At 41.6% G+C, this 17,468-nt stretch overlaps 1 protein-coding gene across 8 annotated transcripts in view; it reads left to right on the top strand.

The window, feature by feature from the left end:
* LOC121529537 (BAH and coiled-coil domain-containing protein 1) overlaps window positions 1-17,468 on the top strand; it is a 131,307-nt gene that overhangs the window by 50,626 nt on the left and 63,213 nt on the right. For 6 of the 8 annotated variants that reach the window (XM_041817472.1, XM_041817468.1, XM_041817471.1 and 3 more), the window contains exon 3: window positions 16,052-16,234. The exons of 1 other annotated variant lie outside the window; for it this stretch is intronic. In XM_041817472.1, the coding sequence (XP_041673406.1) occupies window positions 16,052-16,234 (183 nt within the window). Of the gene's footprint in view, window positions 1-128; window positions 352-16,051; window positions 16,235-17,468 lie in introns of those variants that run through there. One more of the 8 variants, XM_041817473.1, reaches the window with a different exon arrangement.

Raw genomic sequence — 17,468 nt, 5'->3', positions numbered from 1 at the left:
AAGGAAATCCCCCCTTCTTTAGTAGCCATTTGAAATTCTTTCTGTCTTTTATTGTGAGGAAGTAGGTGCTGGGTTAGTCAGCGGCCCTCCAGGGTGGCGTGCACAGTCTGTCTGGAGCTGCCGGTGTGTGCAGTTGCCCAATCCAGTCCAGTTTCCCATGTTACGAGAAGGGTCAATATGTTGTGTGTGAATGAGTGAATATGTGTGTGGAAAGTCTGTCTGGCTTCTTCTGGAGAGTCTGAATTCCTGGGCAGAACATGGACCTTCATCGGTAGGAAAGTCTGATGAGAATGACTCTGAAGTGGGAGTGAAACTTCTACCAACAGACTCAGCTCGATATGTTTTCACTTGGTAAGTTCCCATTGAAATGTCTCCGTAGTTTTTGTCTTTGCTCTTTGCTTCATAAACAAGTACGAACCAGACTAACAGCATCTAGAGCCAGAGTTGTACAAACAAAATTTCAGTGTAGTACAAGGAGAATATCCCAATCTGATTAGGGCTGGGATACTATACTGTTGTACCGATAGGATTTTATCATGACCTTTGGATGCCAATTTGATGTACATTGGGATTCTATAAATATCAAGACTCAGTTGTATCAGTTATTGGGATTTCTCTTCCTTTGTAAATTGTGTTTTGAGAGAGAGAAATTCCTAATTCATATTTCAGAAAATTTCGTATTTCAGATGCATATCATACATCAGTCATTCAATCTTTGTTTTTTTCGCCATTTATTCTTTATCTCACATCCAGGTGATCTGTTTCCACTTGTACATGTTCTCTGAGGTCATCTGAAAAGTCTCTGTTTTTGTTGTTACCTAGACCAGTGATTCTTAACTGGTCTAGCCAGGGGAACGCCACCAAGGTCGCCCATTGGGGGGGATAAAGGGGAAAGCTTTCTCAGGACCAGCCAAATTGGGGGGCCAATAGGGTCAGGAAAATCATGAGCCACTGTAAAGTCAATCTGGGAAATCCATATTTTATATTTAAACTGAATAATAACCTTATTAAAGAAACAAAAAATATCAATTCATTAATGCTTTAGTACAATATATTCTTTTTCAAAATGTAAACACCTTTTCTTAAAACAGAATTACCTTCTTAATAGTAATGTTAACAATGTGGATGGGCACACTGAACTAAACCATTTGGAAAGTAATGTTAGACTTCATGGCTAAACCTCGACATCAGGATACCAGAGAATAAAGTATAAGGGACAGAAATACTTTTAAGGAAAGATGATTAAATAACTGCAAAAATAATGGAAAAAATGGGCAAAAACAGTTCAAAGGGGCAAAAATTGGTGGAAACAAGTAATTAAGTTTGGGGGAAAATAGTTCAAAAGTGACAAAAATTGGTGGCTTAAGTTGTGAAAAGGGGTTAAAAAGTACCAAAAATGGTTTAAAATGGAAACAAATGTGGCAAAATGGGCAGAAACAGTGGTAAAAAGTGGCCAAACTGGTTAAAAGCAAAAATAGGTAAAAATAGGTGGCCTACGTTATCAGAAGTGGTAAAGATGGGCAGAAACAGTTTCTCAGAGGCAAAAAATGGTATAAAGAAGCAAATATAACGTCATCCTGGAAAGGAGAGGCAAAAATTAACAGAAAAAAATTGTGAAAAGCTGTTAAAAAATGGCAAAAATTGGCTAAAAGTGGCAAAAAGGGGGGTTAAAAAGCAGTAAAAATGGATTTAATGTTTAGACAAATGTGGCAAAATGAATTGAAACAGTGAAGTAAAAGGAGTTTAAAAGTGGCAAAAAATTGTTAAAAGGGGCAAAATGGGTGGCTGAAGTAGTGAAAAGGGGTGTAAAGGTTGCCAAAATGGGTTTAATGTGGGAAAAAAAGTGTCAAAATGGCAGAAACAATGATGAAAAGCGGTTAAAAGTGGCTAAAAATGGCCAGAACAAGTGAAGAAAAATGTTTAAGAGTGGAACAAATGGGTTGAAAGTGGCAGAAACAGATTATAAAGGCAACATGGGGTAAAACAGCAAGTATTGGTAAATGAAGAATAAAAGCTACCTTAAAAATGGTGAAAAACGGTTAAAAATGGCAAAAATTGGTTAAAAGTGGCACATAAAGGGATCGAAATGGTTAAAAGTGGTTTTGAGTGACAAAAAAGGGGGAATTAAAACATTGCAAAATAAAGGCAAAAATGGGTTAAAAGTGGCCAAATATTGGCAGAAAAAAGGTGAAAATGGTTTTAGGCAGCAAAAATTGGCTAAAAACAGGCTTAAAGAGGCACAAATGGGATTAAGAAGCAAATATGGGTTAATAAAGGAAAAAAGTGCAAAAATGAGCAGAAAATAATGGTGAAAAGCTGTTAATAAGTGGCAGGAGCAAAAATTGGTAGCTTGAGTAGTGTGAAGGGTTGAAAAGTACCAAAAATGGGTTCAACGTGGAAACAAATGTGAAAAATGTGCAGAAACAGTGAAGAAAAGTAGGTTCAAGGGGGGCAGAAGTCACTGCATTGATATCATCAATAAATCACAACCGGGGAGTCTTCATTCCCTGGTTTGATGACTTATCCTGCTGTGGTAGAGTTAAGGAAATGCCAGCTACGGTAACTTTAACTAACCAGTGGGTAGTAAGCAGCTCCTTGAAAATAAAATGTTTAGTGTTCTCTCTTTGATCAGGTAACCAGTGCTGATGTTGATTCAATTTATTTGTGAAAACAAGGAAGGGAGTGTGGGTTTTGTCACAGGTCATGACAGAAAAAGAGCATGTTAGCTGTAATCGTCCAGGCTGCCTTACAGATACAAAGCCTGGCTGCCACATGGCTCTGACTGCTGACTGTGCACTCACAATCGCTCGCACTTTCTGTGATAGGAGGCCTAATTCACCAGTCTTTTGAATGTAGTTCGGCATTTCTTCCTCATTCTCTCTGTCACGTTCTGATCACTGAGCTGTGGAAACAGGTTGATACAGTCGCACCTGTAATTCTGTCCGTCTCTCTTCTTCTCTTGTCACCATCACTCTCGTCTATGGCTGTCTGTCTGGTGTCCTTGTCTAGACGACGTGTCCATCCGTCCCTCCGGGCTGTCATCTGCAGATGAGACAGAGTTGCAGACTACCTTGGCTCATTTTTCAAGAGCAGACAGGGAAATATGATGCACGGTGAAATAATTTCATTTTATCATCTCCTAGACAATGAACATAGTCATACATCTCTGCATGGGTGTATGTCTTCGCTTGCATGCCAAAGCCTATACATGCATGCGGAGAGGTGTGCATTTCTCAAGGAGTAAATTTTGATCTGGTTCCCAGCATTTAAAAGAACAACGTGCTGTGGGTGGGTGTTTGTTGTCTTCTCAGCTTTTTTTTTCATCCCTGCTTTGCCCACTCTTAGACGAATCCCTGTGCATCCTATTATTGTATAATTCCCCGTTAAGACACCAAAATAACACTCAGCATTGATTTGTATTAATGGGCAGGGATGCTCAGCGGATCAGATTAGCAACCCAAACAGGGCAAAGATTATGACACCTCTTCCCTGCTGCCTAACAATTGAAACCAGATTAGAGTAAGGAGAAAGGTGTGTAAACAGGCCGCCCTGGCTCCTGGGTGGGGTTTCAGGGTAGTTTGGGAGGGCTGCTGTTCCCAAGCAGCACAATGACCGACTGCATCTGCCCACTGCTGTAGTAATGGGTAGCATTCAGCTTCTCGCCTGGAGCGCTGTTTCTCTATCGTTCCCATGACAACTGGGCCTTCATTCGCCGTGCTCCGCCTCCCCGCCTGCTGCTCACTCAGTGCCGTCCACCGGGGCCTCTGCCTGGGCCCACATTACACCGTGTGCATACGTGTGTTGTGGACTCTTCACGCCCACGCCGAGTGTGGGTGGAGTAGTTAACACCTCCACCTTCTGAGGATCTGGTGCATTTGTGTTTTTATTTCTGTTTGTTTGCAGGATGTCAGGGTGGGCTGTAAGATGTCTGGAGAAGGTGGGGTTCCTCCATCCTAATGCGCCCCCTCTCTCTCCTTTAATTCTCTAATAGGATTAATCTCCATCTCTGTGAGGGATCGGCACTGATTGGGATGAACAGGACCCCATTTTCTTGAGGAGCCAACACAAGTGCACTGCTGGCACCACTTAAGAACTCGAGAAATAAATAAACAAGGTTTTTTTTTTTTCCAGGACGTAGGCAGGAAAACACAGAACTTTTATAAGGAGCTGGCCTGGCAGTGGCAGGCTCTCTGGTTCTTTGACACGATTTAATAAGCTGCTAAATAAACAGTTATGGTGAGTCCAGCGTTAGTGCTGTCAGGCCTTAAACCTTTAGCTCCACTTTTCCTGTAATGCTTTAGCTGACACCCAAAATATTACTACTCTAGCACTATGGTAGACCAGCCCTCTTTTATAACCCATGTGCTCTGTCTCAGACACCTCTGAGTCATTTATTCTGCCCTAATTGGTGATGAGCCAATACACTAGGACTTATTCATATGCAGTGGTGGAAAAAGTACAACTATTGTACTCAAGTAAAAGTACAGCTTCCCTGGTTAAAACTTACCGAGTAGAAGTAAAAGTATTGGGTTTTAAATCTACTAACCCTAACCCTCTAACTTTATCCCTCTAAAAGTAAAAGTGCAGTTTCTCTGGTTAACTTACCTAAAAGTACTGGTCTTTAAATCTACCGACCCTAACCCCTTATCCTTAACCCTCTAACCCTATCCCCCTAATCTTAATCCTCTGACCCTAACCCCCTAACCCTAACCCTTTCAAAGTAAAAGTTCAGTTTCTCTGGTTAACCTACCTTAGTAGAAGTAAAAGTACTGGTCTTTAAATCTACTAAACCTAACCCCCTAACCTTGACCTCCTAACCTTAACCCTCTAACCCTAACCCCCTAACCCTCTAACCATTACTTTAAGTACTGAGTAGCTACTGAAGAGTGGTACAGTAAAATGTTTCCTTCTTGTCAGAACAAGAAAAGAACAGATCTCCATTTAAGTTGTTCAGGTTAAGTCACACCTCTATAATAAAAGTTAAATACACAGCCAAGTTTATTAAACTTATAGAGTTAATTTAACCTTAAAGGGATATTTACGTATTTTTGAGGTTGGGTCGTATGGAGTATGTAGCAGTTTTAGTTGCATTAGCCTCCAGTGATTTCTGTTAGAATTGCTCCTCACTGGTTGTACTGGCCACGAAGCTAGGCTATACGGTGTAACAGATGGGTACAGTTTCACTGCGGAATTTGGCGAGTTTTGGGTAAAAATGAGCCACAACAATGTTAGTTCAAATGTGCGTACTATCAAACAATTTTGAAGCATTTTATTTTATACCCAGAATACCTCTGTTTTTGTCACTATTTTGCAGTGCATCAGAACGTAACTGGTAGCCAAAGCCTGCATTGCAAAATAGCCTTTCTGGGTATAAAATGAAATGCTTCAAATGTTTGTAATGCATACATTTGAGCCAACATTGTTCTGTGGCCTTTTTTTTTTTTTTTTTTTTTTTTTTTAACCAAATCTCACTAAATTCTACTAAGAAACTGTACCCACTGGTTACACTCTATAGCCTAGCTTCCTGGACAGTACAACCGGCGAGTCACAGGCATGAACTCAGTGGATAACTTCACTCATGGTGCAAATGTGTCTCACATCCAAAGCAACAATCCTCCTAGAAACATAAGCAAAAGAACCACAGCAGGGATGACTGTACAGCACGAAACATCCAAACATGTCTAAACACTTGCCCAAGGGCATGATGGGAACTCGGCCTGAAACATAACCCTAACAAAAGCACCAAATGGTCCATAATAGGGATACCCAAGCCCATGTGAATGCACTTTTGTAAAGTGGTAAAGCATTTTTAGTAGTTGAATTTGAGTACCTGGCGTGCAATCTGTGGAACTTTTCAGCCTGTATGACTGCAGTGTGCAGTAACGTTGTAACTCCAGATCTCTGTGTTGAAGCTTGTAGTGTTCCATATCAACCAATCAGGGATAAATGTTCTCCTGTGTTGTTGTAGAGGCCAGGTAAAACCCATTTAGGAAGTATTTACATGCTGACAAACTGTGTAGTGCTTCCAAGTGTTCTGTCGCTTTCAAAGTAGAGCAGCTGTTGTTGCATTTCAGCTGACAAAGTTACCTACTTTTTGTTTGCCCTCCTTTTTTTGTTTAAACCTGCTGTTAAATCACCAAAATTAGCTTTGCAGATATGGAAGTTGTTGGTGTAATAAGTGTGACATACTTACTTTGCACTGGCCCTTCACTAGTAAAAATGCCAAGCCTATCAGTGGGCTGAAGACCATGATGGGGCACACGCCTGTGCTTAGCTGCATAGATCGACCTCAAGGATATAGCCCATTGTCACAGATACCTGACTTAGCTATCAGACTGTATCTGTATTTATGCAGGAACATATTTCTTAAGCTAGGCTGTGGAGTCATCATGACCCGGTATGACAGAGGTGAAGGCCGTTGCATGATTACTCTGTTGTACAACTCAGGTTTGACCACTGGCAAAGCCTTTCCCAGTACGATGCTGTGGCCAAACTAGATAACAGGAACTGGTTGTGTTGGGCTTCATGTTTGAGTTGTTTCGAGACCCCGCTTGGGTTTTTCTTCAATCCCAGTCACCCCTAACATCAGCTTAAACTTCAAAGGTCCCTCTTCCTGACATCTAGACTTACCCATTTCATGTATTGTCCCTCTCCTCTCCTTGTCTCCTCGGCAGAGCCTCTCTCCTCACTTGGTGTGTGAAGAGGGGCTTCGCAGCCTCTCGCTGTCACTCTGTGTCTCTCTCACCCTTTCTCTCTCTCTCTCTCTGGGGCGAGGCTGTTAATAATGCAGGAGGATTAGCTGATTTATGTGAGCCGGAGGCGCTGAGGAAAGCTGGGGTTCCTGGGGGCGACAGGCAGAAAGAGAGGGGCCGAAGGATTGTGCAATGTGGAGGGCGGTGCCATACAGGAGCCTTGGGTGTTGGGATGATGGTGGCTGGATGAGTGCCTACTGAGTGCGTTGGCCACGGTCCACCCACCACTGCCCCCAACACCCACCCTGAACTCCACAGAGCTCCGCCAGGAGCACATTGAAGGGTCAGGGGTGATTTGAGGTGGCAGCCTAGCAGAAAGGAGGGGCTGAACGGAGAGAAGCAAAGATGCTGTAGGAGCCGTGAGGCTACAACTTTCCAACATGTACAGTGGTTGCTATAGCATCTGCCCCTACATGATGTTCAAGGTCTTCTTTACCAGTGTATCCTCTTCCTAAGGTTGTCCAATCACTATTTTGATTCTTTTTTTTTTTATGCACAATATAATCCAACATTTTAATTAAGGTATGAAGAGTGCCACAGGTTTCAGATCTGCGTCATATTTTTAACCTAAACCTTCATGGAGCAAGAGGGAGAACAATGCTCTGTTTAAATGCACAGGCTGAAAAATGCAAATTCTTCTCTTCTTATGGAATCTCACAAAGACACAAAAGTGAAGTCTCTAACAAATAGTCAGAGCAAAAGTGGAATGAAATTGCTCATGATCATTGGTATCGTTAAAAATTGTCTTTCTGTTAGTTCAGTAATGATAGTTTGCAGTAGTTTCCCAGCAGTTTTTGGAAATTAAAAAACTCAGATCTATTTGGACTCAAGGTCTTCATTTTCATGGCAGTGGCATTACTAAAGATATTGATGTAGTTTGATTTATAAAAGCATTTTGATGAGTGTTGTGGTAACAGTCTACAGAGTAGTCCATTAGGGCCTTCTTTCTCCACTAGTGCATCTGGACCAAAAAGTGGGTTCCAAAGCCATTTCCAGTGAGTCACTGATGTGTGCCTGGAAGAAAATAGGAGGTTTAATGTCAATGATGGTCTTAAATTTTGATGGAAATGACTCCATCTCTTTGTTCCATTACATCTTTTGACCTATCTCAAGTCCAAACTGCCCTATTTTTCATTACATACATTTGGTTGTAATTCAAATTTTTAACAAATTTGGCCTGCTAGTTGGATTAAGGAGATTGTGGTAGGTCCCATCATTTTATCAATGTTATAAAATGTCAAGCTTGCAAGGCTGACGGTTTGTTCAGATTTAGTGTCTGTCATCAGGCAGATCAATCTTGCAAAGCTCCAGTCTATAACAACTGTGCCTATTCTGGGAATGGACTGGACCAATCAGCAATGTTTGATAAGGAGGCAGTAGCTGCAGGTGGGATTTTTGTCTTACTACAAGCCAGTAGCAATGGCTGCTGCCAATGTAGCAGTTAGCTTGGATGTGGCTATAGTATAGCTGCAGTTTTTATTAGCAGAGGGCCACATTTCTTTAGTAAAGAAGAGCAAAGAGCCACACTGAAAGCTCTTTTTGGTGGAAAAGATCTTTCTTGTTTTTTTCCCGACCGGCTTCAGCGTGATTATGCGATAGTTATGGGTCGGGTTTAGCCTGTTTACACTGGCTGTTTATGGACTGATAAGCTTGGATATAGCTACAGTTTAGGGGTGGGAATCACAGGGTACCTTGCGATACGTTATGATATGTGATACATGGTCCACGATACCGAAATTATCACGATACAGCTATACTGCGATAATCCATTTATTGCAAGAAATTTACATCTCAAAATATGTCTAACTAGAGAATACAAAATAGTTGTAAAATGGTCAAGTGCAGGATTTCTCAATTTATTCACTGCAGTTTAGTATCAATTTGACACAGACTGAGCTGAAGACTGAAGATAAAGTCTATACAGAGTGTATATATATATATATATATATATATATATATATATATATAACTTACTATGTAATTTGAAGTTAATATGGAATATAACAAAATAGAATTTAGCTATTTAGAAAAATATGTAGTCCTGCATCATCTCGCATTTTAACTATGTGCAATCTGAAGATGAGGATTTTCCCCATTTGCTGCTCTGAATTAAAATGTATGGATTTGTTTTTAAGAAAATGGGAAAAAATCAATATAGAGTATGTGTACGCCAATCTTTTATATTTTAGGTTTAATCAGTTTTTATGTCATCATGTAACGACCAGGTGTTTGTGGAAGGAGACTATGGGAAGACCAGAAGTCTCGTGTGATCTCGTTGTCTAAAGAGAGAAAAGACAAGAGTCAACTGCCTGCTGCCAGCTGGCATTGCCTGCTGCCAACTATCGGTCAGGGGATGAAATTACAAGAAAGTGAATTATTAATTAATAAAATTTCGATACTGCATTTTAAAACATCGATACAGTCTTGCACCAGGAAATATCGTGATATTTCAGTGTGTTGTCCCACCCCCAGTCAGAACTAGACACATTTGCTCTTAACTTGATCGGCTTCGGCATGAGTTTGATCCACCAACCAGCTCTAATCATTGATAGCAGCTGTAGCGGCTACTGTGGCTAGTTCTCTCTGGAGCTGTGCATGCCCATGACTTCATATGATTACAAGACAGACAGAATGTTTGTCTAATCAACCACCAAGGATATTTTTATTTAAAGGATCTGCTGACCCCAAACACTTTCAATGAGCTCTTCCCAGATGGACGTGAGACTTACAAGATCTCATGCAACGGATAATGAAACAGTCCAACTGGTGTGTCAGGTTAATTAAATCTACCTGTGATGTAATCCTTCCTATTTTATTGATATATGTGATTAATTATGATTAATTAATTAGAAAGCCTCTGTAATTGACCAGATTATTTTTAATTAAAAGATAAAAAAATAATTTTGAGTTTGAATCAACACAGAATGACATGTATTTTTCTTTCTTTTTTCCCCCCCTGTGGATTATTTTTGGGACTCCTGTGTGTTAAAATAACAAGTGTTGAAGTAAAACCCCAAGGAGACAATTTTTGTTTTTTCCACAAGTTCTGGGCCGTGAACCCACACCCTCACCTACACACATACTGGCATGGCTGGTTTTAAGGTTGTTTTCGAGGAAGAGCTCTGTAAGGCCGAGGATTGTGGGGGATTTCCACCTGTCTGGGGCTCTGGTGTAAAGAGTGACAGAGCTTCGCCTGTATGTGTGCGAGAATGCGTGTCCAATGCCTATTTGAGTGTAGGAAGTGTACTGGTGTGTATGTGTGCCTCTGCATGCTCCAGCCCAGGAGCCACAGGCTTTTTGGGAGCAGGGGCAAGCAGCAGACTGATGGGTTTATTCCTGCTGTCTGCCCAGAGGATGTGCTCACTCACTGCCTGGCTGATTAAGACTTCCACACGATTGTTCTCACACTTCCAGAAAAAAGATCAATACATGTTTGCACTGATTCACGCTTAAAGAAAATCAAATCACACAGCGATCCCTGTTAGATCGGCTCATCACAAGGGGCTGTTAATGAATTTTTACCATGTCGCTCACCCCTCCGTTTTCACAACTAGCACACAATGTATGCTGCACCCATGTGTGTGCTTGTGCATGTATGTGCAAGTGTGCTCTCATCCAAGCACCCTCATACATATGCATGAGGCTTCACAGCAGTGTGACTTTGGGGAAATGAATGTGCAAAGAGCCAGGGACCCGGGCCCCTCACTCAAGTGCACTGGCGGGCGCGTAATGGGAATGTAATTTAAGCAGTGGTTAATCAGTGTGTTTTCTCCGACTTGCCCAGCAATGCATAATAGACAATCAGCCCCCAGTCACACGGGCGTTGCTGCGAATGGTCAATTACTCATCATAGTCTTGTTAAACACACAGTTCAGCCAGCCAGGGACAGATTGCTCGGCTGGTGCCATCATTATGTTAAAGAACAAAGCAAAGCAATGCTATGTGTCAGAGAAATAGAAGAGAGAGGAGCGACAGAGGGGAGAGGCATGCATGTGGAGTATTTCTGCCCATCGGGATGGGACAGAGGGGAAAGAAGGGACACTGTGACAAAGCAGAAAGAGGAAGGAGAAAACGTCAAAGCGAAACCGAGGATAGGGTGACCATGTGTCCTGGTTTCTCTGGTTCTATCCCGTTTTCAGGCTGTCCTGTCAAAAATCTAATGTATGTCCCATTTTTGAACAACCCCTTACCCAAATTTAGCCAAAGGAGATACCAAAACAGTGCACCATACCTCCGTCACTTTTCTGTATTTGCTTTTACAGTCCTGTAAGTAAGAGGGTGCATAGGGTCCTATGACCTGAGGCTGTGGGGTGCGGCTAGAGTCAAGCTTAACACATGTCGACGGGTGTGTAGTTGGCAGCCAAGGTCAAGCTGAATGGCATCTCTTTTGTCCCTGGTAGAGGCCTGCAGTGGTTTCAGGCCCTTGGGACATCCACAGCATGACCAGGGGCTTGTGGCAACCCTACTACCCACCCAAACAGTGCCCTAGGCCATGCCATTAACCCCTTACTCTGCCCTAAAGGTGTGGACATTATTATTCCAACAGATTATTTTCCCATGCCCCTGGTAAGATGCAAGGACATCCAGAGCACTATAGTGGTTGTGTCAATCATCCTCGTCGACTGATTGTGCCGAGGCTTACTCACATCTACGCCTTACTTCAGTCTTAAGCTTTGGCCCAAACATGCCTAAAAGTTCTGCAAAGTATATTTTATATTTCAGTCAGTGTCATTGCAAATGCTGTTGATATTATATTGGTCGGTAAATCTTTTCAATCAATATCAGAGTGAGCTGTGCTGTTTGCACACACTTTAAATGTCTATTGTCAGTATTGTCTTGATGTGCAATGTCATAATAAACTGGCAAACTCAACCGATGGGTACAAACTGGAAGTGGCACTGATAAGCCTCACTCAAGTGAAGAAAATGTGGGTGACATCTGATTTAAATAGGCTGCTCAGGGGGGCATCTTTGCAGAGAACCTGTAGTTATATTTATATATATACAGTGGGGACAATTACATCTCATTAAAAACTGACTATTTGCAAATTTTTGTGTTTTGACAATTCAATTAAAGGGATATTTTGGAATTTTTGAAGCCGTGTAGTATACTTTGCAATGGTTGTAGCATTAGCCTTCAGGGATTTTAGTGTGAATTGCCCCTTTAAGTAAAGCACTCTGAGGACAAGGAAGCTAGGCTACAGATGGGTACAGCTTCTCCATGTAATCACGCAAGTTACAGAAACAAAGTAGGCTCAGATGTACATTATATAAAAACTTTTTTTATGAAAGTGTCTGTGTTTGGCTAGGTGTTCTTCCACTTTAGTGTATTGTCATCCTCTGATCAGCTCTTTGGGTCTGTAGGCTTCAACAGAAACAACAACCTGGACTAAAACTAGTTATTTCAGCTCAGTTTTCCATTTCAACAGCTGACACATTTTCATTAACTAAAAATATCATGCAAACTGTAGTTTGTCTAATTGTTAGCTATTGAAAGAATTAAGCAACGGTCTTAAACCTATTTTTCCAGTTTACGGAAAGTTGAAGAATGTCCGTAAAGCACCAGTTTTCAGAAAGGCAGGGAACTCTAGATGGGTGGTGATGCAGGCTGCAGGAATATAAAAGCCTGGGACAAGGTTCCTGCAGATTCTAGAAGTCTTAAAACCTGTGATTGTACTTTTGAAATTGAAGGCCATAAAAAGTCTTATTTTACTTGTGAGAGGTCTAAAATCTTAGATGGTATTTTCACTAATATGTGTCTTTATCTAATCTTTTTATTCTAGCTAATGATATTCTGTTTTAACCATTATCTTTTTGCATATATTGCTTGTTCACATTTCACTTAATGAAACTGATTGTCTTTGACCTTTACCCTATACTATTTGACATTTCATAAACAGTTCATCAAATCAGAAAATACAGCTCAGGTCCAGTGTAGTGAGAAATCTTACATGCTTTTTTACTTCCTACTGTCTCAATCTTTTTTAGAAGTATGTCAAAGCCCGCAGAATCAGCAGTTTATCAGGATATAGATATGAGCTGAGGCAGAAGAACGCTGACCGAAAGTTGCATCGCAAAGACGTGCCAAACACAGAGGCTTTCTGGGTGAAAAATACTCCAAATGTTTTTAATATAACGTACATTTGAGCAAACATTGCTTTTTGGCCCATTTTGACCTAAAACTTGCTAAATAACATGGAGAAACTATACCCATCTGCAGCGCTGTATAGCCTAGCTTCCTTGCATGCTCTCCTTAAAGGGCCAATGCACACTAAAATCTCACTAAAGCCAAATACCTCATACAACCCAGCTTTAGAAATACAGAAATATCCCCCTAAGTTATAGTGGCCACAATTAGGACAGAGGAACGTGTCACAGTGCACGTCACTGAGCTCTTCTCTGTAAATTAGTATGTTGTAATACACCAACACAATCCTTTTGTATTCTTTACCAATGTCACTTACATTCAAAAAAACGGTTTGGTTGATCTTGAGAGGAATATTTCATTTTTCAGAGGCATTTTCCACTGTGTCTAATGGTTCACTGATGTAAAATGACCCTGTACCATGAGCTAATACATGTGGGTTTGGGATAAAATTAAAGTGTCCCTATTTGGAGGGTTGAGTCCCTCTAACCAAGGAAGAAAGTATGGCTCCACTGTCAGAGCCATGTGGAGAAAAAGGAAGAATGAGAGAAAGAGGGACAGAGAGGAGGTGAAATGGAGCAGAGCAATGAGAGAGATTGAGGGCATGAAAGTGAGAGATGGAGAGCATAAGATAATGGAGGGAGGGAGAGAAATTGAGAAAGGGACACTGGGGAGCTGGAGCAAAAGTGTGTGAGAGCGAGAGGGAGAGAGCCTGAGAAAGTGTGTACTCAGCTGTGAGATGAGACCTCTGTCGGCCCATGGGGAGAGGCGGCGTGAGGGGAGAGAAGACGAGGGGAGAGGACTCGGCTGTCAGTGAGGGGGAGGAGAGTCTCACACTGTCTCATCGCATACGTACACTCATTCACCCTCTCCTCAGGCCAGCGATCAGCTCTGCCCATCTTAACACTGGAAAGGCCCGAAGTCCAAACCTACTAGAAAAACCATGAGAGGTCGTTTTGACTGCTAGATTCTTTCCTCTGTTATCTGTAATCGTAGATACTCCACACTAATGGTTATGCATTAATTTTATTAGCAGATTTAAAAAAATAAAAAACACATGAATGTGCATTTTAACAAGCCTATTTTGACATTTTCAAAGTTATTCGTCATCACTATTTATACTTTGTGGTGTGGCTGTTCTGAGATCCCCCTGCTCTTCCACCAGCCTATGTGGAAAGCATCAAGCAGGAATAGCACACGTCCCAACCTTTTCTGTGCTGATGAGGAAAGCCTGAGGCAGAGAGTGAAGCTGCAACAAACCCAGAGCAAAGCAGACATCAATGACAACAGAATGACATTGATCGAGTTAGACGCAGGATAAAGGAGGAGCTGGGGTGGAGGAGTGTTGCTAAAAAGTAGCTTGCAGAAGGAGCAGCAAAAGGTAGCCAGGCTAGAGCAGTTTAAATATGGCAGTGTGAGTGTGTTGAGCCAGTAGCATGTTCAGAAGTAAATCAGCTGTCTGGTGGCTGATGCGGGCTTGCTGAAAACAGATGATTATATGCCAATGTTTCACTCTGGCCTGGATTTTGTTTTTGGGGTTAAATTATCCTGATTACTGGAAAGTTTGTGTGTGACTTTGCTGATAAATACTGTAGTACAGTTACCTTCTACCCTTATCAGTTTTCCTTTTGGCATGGGGCTGTTTACTGTGTTTTGTGAATAAGATGTTTTTGGCTTTAAAAATTTAGCATCAATACAACAAAGCCACAACCAGAAAAAAATGTTTCAAGCTAAGTTTGAGTGATACCACTCAATAAAACCTGCTCCATCAAAGTGAATTTGCATTTCATTTAGTTAATTTTATTCCAGTTATTAGAATTATTTTTAGGGCTGTCAAAAAACATTTTATGTGCAAAAAATCTCAGATTTTTTGTAGTTAATGCTCTGGATTGAGAGGAAATAAGCGAACAGTAAAGAGGTAAATGTTTGATAGCATTTCACTACTGAGCTGTCAGTATGTTTTTATTTAAAGAGCAGTGGTGGACTTACTTGACATCACTGTGGCTACAGGAAGATGCTACAGTAGCTTACTCAAGGTGTACAGAAAGGGAAAAGCCCTTATTATTTTCAGCATTATTTTTTGTCATGGTTTATTTAAGAGGTTGACTGATCATCGGCCTCGCTGATTATTGATGTCGATATTTGGCATTAGGCTGATTATAGTTATTGGCACTTTATCTTACCTTTACAATTAATTAAATTAATTATCAAATTGTGCTCTACTTTGGCTCCACTGCAAGGTGTGCCTTCCGCTCTGGCTTGATTTTCACTCTCCAAAGACTCATCAAATGTCCTGCATTGGCTATGTGTCACATGACTACTAGCCAATCAACACTTGAGCTTTGGTGGCACTGACATAGTGCGTGTGTGGCATCACTTTCTGTTGCGTGCTGCTCTGTGCCATTTCTCATACTGATAGACGTAGGGCTAATTTGTTTATTTTCCTCAATTTTTATGATTGTGCATTTTTAATTTTGTCTGTCTCATGAATTTTGAAAAATTGGTATCAGTCCTAAAGATCCAATACTGGTCGATTGTTGTTTTTATATCGAAACAAATTGTTATTTTGCGTGTTTAGGTGGACTGCTCTGTACAAGAATAATAAGCTTAGATATTAAAATTGAGATAACATTGTTTTTTTGATGTGTCACTCCTTAACAGCTGGAAAAATTAAAAGCATTCCTTGATCAGCACCACAGAGCAGCACATTAATCCTGACGAATAGCAGCCTCAAACCTCCTCAGCCTGGTTAAATTTAACTACTAAACATCTGAAATGGCTTCAGCAAGCAGCTTACACAGTTAGAAACAATGATTGTTGCCAATCAGCTAGCATAATAGCTGCTAATGCAGAAAAATGTGTCAATTCGAGAGCTGCAAAATCTGTACAGTCAAACTGACACACTTTTAGGAAAGTCAGGGACCTGCAGTTTTCTAAGTTTACTTCAGTGAGGTTATATGAATGTGAAAACAGTCAAAATGACTGCCATGGTCTTTTCAGAGTTAATAATCCCACCTTTGAGGCCAGCTGACTCCATCCTTAAACATCCAGCATGAAGAGTTTTTCTTGTTTTTGGTCACACTCATTTCCACTAAACGTGTACTCTAATTCTAACCATGTTCTCTCTCCCTAACTTTGTCCCTGTGGGCATGCAGGCAGTGGATTGATGGGCAATTCCTCCGCCTCCTTCATGGGGACCTTTCTGGCCAGTAGTCTGGGTACCCCCCCTTCCCACCCGTCTCACCCTTCCCGGCCGCCTTCCTCGCCCTCCTCACCCTCCTTCCGGGGCGGACCCCACTCCAGCGCCTCGCAAATCTGGTTCCCCCATTCGCATGAAGGTACCTAAAGTCACATGTTTACTTATCTACACACCTCCCACAGCCTCACCCTGTCATCCCACAACCTCATCCGTGTGGGTAGGTTTTCATGTCTCGGTGGTATTGGGGACAGAGCGTTGCAGGGTGTATTGTTACTCAGATTCGGTGTATTTTTAGGCCGTGCTATGTTCCCAACAAAGCACAACTTGTAATCATCAAGCAAAAGGCAAGCTCCCACCCTTTTATTTGTGCTCTAAAATAGGCCCACATGTTTAGGACTGAGCATGGTGCCATGGTTTCCGTATGGAGACACAGGGTCAAAAGTTCAGCCAAGGAATCTTGCGGTATTGGATTCATGTCAGCAGGAATGTCACTCAGGATTCTGTGAAGCAGCACGCGCAAGCCAGTAAAAAGTTGCAGTGATTGCAGAGCTTTCAGCTGGTGTCTCCATCACAGTTTAATAGAGAGGTTCCCACCTAGCGCTAAGCGTAAGAAAACCTTCACTGGACACTCATGCACAGTCAGGAAAACACAATAACACATACATTCAATGCAATACTTTACATTTCTGCTTACATCCAGGAAGTCAGACAAGGATAAAGACAGGAGATTAGTCTGCTGGGGTATTTTGGGAATTCAAATGCTAAGGATGTCAGATAAATGCAAGGCCTCCCACCCACAGGTCTGCTTTCCTGTGACTTCACTTCCATCACTTTTGGATTTAAACCGTCATAATCTTTTACTAATTACATGATTTGATGGCCACCTAAAGCCTGGAATGAAGCCGTCTGTGAAGATGACAGACTGCTGTCATTCGCTCTTCTTGTAAGCATTCATTTATTTCCTAAGAATAGCCCAGCTGTTCGTCCAGGGGGGACGCCAGAGGGGAGCGTTTATTATTTGTGGTCAATGATTAGCAGTGCCCCAGTTGTGTGATGTGCATATGATTGGGTGCAGTGCAGCTGAGATGCTGTCTGTTTTTGAAGTGTGTAAAGGCATCTATGCTCTTCTTTATTCTCTCCCCTCCCCCCTTAACTCTAATATCCAACCAGGTGTTAGCTCAGGACACAGCTGCAGCAGTCAGTACGTTTACATGCAGCTAGTTGAAATAGTCTGATTGAATCTTGACTTTAGACCTACTAATATAGATAAAACGGTTGGAGACCAGGTTACTCCTGCGCCTCAAGGGGTCCAAAACTGGACTGGATTTTTCAAGTTTCCGAGCCAGGCTTTAACCTGGAAGTCATGTAGCATG

Source organism: Cheilinus undulatus, linkage group 21 (assembly GCF_018320785.1).
Source record: "Cheilinus undulatus linkage group 21, ASM1832078v1, whole genome shotgun sequence".
Lineage (NCBI taxonomy): Eukaryota > Metazoa > Chordata > Actinopteri > Labriformes > Labridae > Cheilinus > Cheilinus undulatus.
Note: the sequence above shows the minus strand (reverse complement) of the source record. Positions and strands in the feature narration are given on the sequence as shown.